Below are 3,983 nucleotides of genomic sequence, written 5' to 3' on the forward strand. Positions count from 1 at the left end.
TCTTCTCTCTCTCTCTCTCTCTCTCTCTCTCTCTCTCTCTCCCACTTGTCTGTTTTTCTAAATGCATTCCTTTTCATTTTCTTGTTCTTGATTAGATCTCAAGAAACTATATCTTGCTATTCAGATTAGCTTTGTTTTCTCATTTCCAGGTCTCAGTTTCAAAGGCGCGTGCTATCATTGTATTGGCATCAGATGAAAACGCAGATCAGGTTAATTCCATTGTGAATGCCCTCTTACATTACCCCTTGTAGAAACTTTAGTCACATGTGGTGTTCATATTTCAGAGTGATGCACGTGCTCTGAGGGTTGTTCTCAGCCTCACTGGGGTGAAAGAGGGTTTAAGGGGACATGTTGTTGTAGAGATGAGTGACCTTGATAATGAGCCTCTGGTGAAGCTTGTTGGAGGAGAACTCATTGAAACTGTAGTGGCACATGATGTGATTGGGCGGTTAATGATACAGTGTGCTCTACAGCCTGGTCTTGCGCAGGTATTGTTGTTATCTATACTTCTTAAAGGACCTGGTAATCGTAGAAATGACTAATAAGAGTAGATTTGACTGTAGGTAAAAAGTTTGTTTCCCTAAGTTCTATAGATGTGATTTCTTTCTGATTGAAGTAAACTTGCATAGTAACAGAGTTCGGTGGTGTGACCGAGGTGGAATGGGGTAGGGTTGGATACGCTGGTTAAGTTGGGCCACTTTTTGTGCCAGGGATTACATGGTCCCATATATAAGCAGGGTGGGACCTATATGGTTGTGCAAACTTCTGTTTTCCCAGCTTAACAATACAGGGTTTGGGAAGGTCCTAAAACCTACATTGATATAGGTGCTCCGAATTCTAGCTTTATCGTAGGAAAAAATTGAAAGATTTAAATAAAAATGAAATCTAAGACTTAAATATTCCTTCCGTATGTTTGAACTAGTCTGATGTTATTATTGCACTTTGCTATTCATTTTCCCAGACTGTTATGATTACCTCACATTAAATGCTAATTCTTATAGCCAAAACTTTGAAGCAAGGCGTCATCTATCATTCTCATTGAAAATTAAGATCTACTTTCAAACAAAAGATAAGAAACCCCAAGTCACCTAGCACCACCAAGTACAGAGTGGGGAGGCTTCCCGTAGTCTCCTTTCTTCTATTTTTCTGTTCCGTTCTCCTTTGGTTAAATCTTTTGTAGTCAATGCCAAGTCCCTTGTGCTGACTTTATCTGATCCCTCATCACATCTTTTTCCCTTATCAGTGAGGTCGGTCCTTCCCCCAATACCCTCTCTAAAATATATGTTTATCCCCGATTAGAAAAAAATTCACTCTTATATGCCCACTTGCTTTTGGCAATCTTCATCTGATTCTTGTGTGGTTAAGAGTTTGTTGGGTTCACTATTATTTGCTCAGTCTGCAATTTCTTCTTGGTTGGTGAGAGGCAGTGGGTTCTAGTACGGCTTCAGTTTGGCGGTACTCTCATGCTTTAGGTTTATAAATTCTTCTAGATTTTTGATCATTTTGATTCTGTGGGCTTGGCCAGGGATCATATTTTGGTTCGCTGGTGGCTTTGTAATTTTAGTGCGGCTTTTATCCACTTTGCTATCGCGGGTTTGCCCTTCTTGGCCTGTTGCTTTTGCTGTGTTGTTGAGTTTGGCATCTTTTCTAATTATCTTGATGTAAGTTAAAGTTACACTGTAAGTTATTGAGTTTATTAAAAAAAAATATTATTAAAGGAAGGGAGTTCTGGGAAAAGTCTTATGGTATTTCTCATCATACTTTTAGCAGGATCTTTTATTAAATAGGCATCCTCAGTTTTCTCCTTTGCAAAACTAGTCTTCATAAAGAAAATAATTTCTGACTTGTCACAATGAGAATTAACATTAGGAGATTAGGATTCCATTGAGGGATTCCATTCTTGACGTCATCTAGGTTCCACTCCTCAATGTACTTGAATGATTAAAAATGTCAACCTTTTTACTTTTCATTCATGTATCAGCAATGCTAACCGTACCTAAATATAAAATTATATAGAATTGAATTGCAGTCCTACTCAACATTTGATAAATCCTGGACTAGTATGATGATAATGAAATGGTTATAAAGTTTCCTATGAATTTTTAGCAAATTAGGTCGGAGAAAGGGGTTCCTCTTCGCTGTTCCTGTTACATGCACACGTTGTTTGTATGTAGATTGCTGTTAAACTCAGTGAAATTTGTCCTTTAATACTGTTTCAAGGATAGGATGCCTATGTGTTTTAGAGTTGCACACAATACATGCACAACCACAACCAGATACTTGTTTAATCCGTCTTTCTCTTGATCCGTCTTTCTCTTGTCATTTCTCCACCATTATACTGTATAATATCTGTTTTTCAATTCTGGAAAACCATTTGTACAAGACTTTCTTTGGTATGAATATAGATATTATTGCTAATGCATTATTTTTCTGTGGTAAGATATGGGAGGATATATTGGGATTTGAGAATGCTGAGTTTTACATCAAGAGGTGGCCTCAGTTGGATGGTCTTCGTTTTGAAAATGTGCTTATTTCATTTCCTGATGCAATTCCCTGTGGGATCAAGGTGGCCGCAGATGGTGGAAAGATAAACTTAAATCCAGATGATAAATATGTTATAAAAGAAGGGGACGAAGTTCTTGTTATAGCTGAAGATGACGACACTTATGCTCCATCTGCCATTCCAGAGGTTATTGATCTCTTCTCTATGTAGCATCATGAAGTAGAAAATCTATATTTGCTTGTAGCAACCATATCATATAACTAGAACATAAAATTGTGAGGACCTTTGGCAAGATTCAGCCGAAATCATGCAATAGTCGTGTGGGAAACTGTTGAACAATTTATCATTAGATTTTGGTAGCCCACTCACATCCATGCAATGGTTCAGTGGGCTGTAACTGAATAGTAGGTTGCTGTGACAGCATGGTTGTGGGTCAAGATAGTGGGCTGTTACTAGAATCGTGGTGGTTGGTGACCATGAATGGTAGTTGTTTTTTTTTTTTTCTTTTTTTTTCTTTTCTTCTCTCTCTCTCTCTCTCTCTCTCTCTCTCTCTCTTCTTTTTCTTTTCTTGTGTTTCAAAACAATTGGAGAGGTAAAGAAATGATAAAAGGTACTAAGGTAGTGCATAGAGGATCTGTATAGTTGAAAGGAAAATGTTCATTGGTCCCAGTGTGAGTTAAGAAACATAAATAGTAAAAAAAAAATATAATATTCAAAGACTGGATAATAAAGTTGGAAGGTAACCTTTGTGGCGTAGTCAATTGTTACATGAAAGTGCCACATTGTTCCTCCAAAAACAGGTTTGACACGTTCTGATGGCAGGGTTGGAGATGCTATTTTGCTGTGATTAATGCTTAGAGATTTAATATTTCAAACTATAGCATCTTTCTTTTCTGCTTCTATCTCTGTATGAGTATAGCTATAACCCACTATGTTGCTCAGTCATAATTACTTGGTATACACATGCTGGTTAAATTTACGGCACAGTTTCTGGTTGTCAGTAAATCATATATGGACTGTGTCCATGTATTCTGTTATATTTCTTATGGAATCAATAATTGTCTTACAGTAATACTAATAGTGTATCTATAGTTACTCATTTGCTGCAAGAAATCAACATTGTATTATGACTAGTATCCTTTAGTCCTTTCTAAGTAAAGAGAATATACTTTTATTTTCCTATTGAACATACCTGAGTGTTGTTGTCCTTTCGGCAGGTATGTGCTGGCCTTTGTCCAAACACTGTTGAACCTCCCAAATACCCTGAGAAGATATTGTTCTGTGGCTGGCGTCGTGACATAGACGATATGATACTGGTAACTCAATTAATCCATATTTTCCTTTCCCTACATTAGCTATACCTGAGGAACAAAATAGTTTTGGTTTATGTGGGACGAGAAACAAGTTAACTATCCTAAGAGTGACAGGAAATCTGTTTCCTCTGAAATCCTTGGATTCTTTGTGATCCTCTCTCTCTCTC

General features: G+C 37.3%; 1 protein-coding gene across 1 annotated transcript in view; it reads left to right on the forward strand.

Annotated features, from left to right (window-relative positions):
* The window catches only part of LOC101312370 (ion channel DMI1-like), a 9,584-nt gene that overhangs the window by 3,265 nt on the left and 2,336 nt on the right, over window positions 1-3,983 (forward strand). The window contains exons 5-8 of the mRNA XM_004305365.1: window positions 150-209; window positions 285-488; window positions 2,441-2,689; window positions 3,721-3,819. Of these exons, the coding sequence (XP_004305413.1) occupies window positions 150-209; window positions 285-488; window positions 2,441-2,689; window positions 3,721-3,819 (612 nt within the window). The remainder of the gene's footprint in view (window positions 1-149; window positions 210-284; window positions 489-2,440; window positions 2,690-3,720; window positions 3,820-3,983) is intronic.

This window comes from Fragaria vesca, linkage group LG6 (genome assembly GCF_000184155.1).
Source record: "Fragaria vesca subsp. vesca linkage group LG6, FraVesHawaii_1.0, whole genome shotgun sequence".
In the NCBI taxonomy this organism is placed as follows: domain Eukaryota; kingdom Viridiplantae; phylum Streptophyta; class Magnoliopsida; order Rosales; family Rosaceae; genus Fragaria; species Fragaria vesca.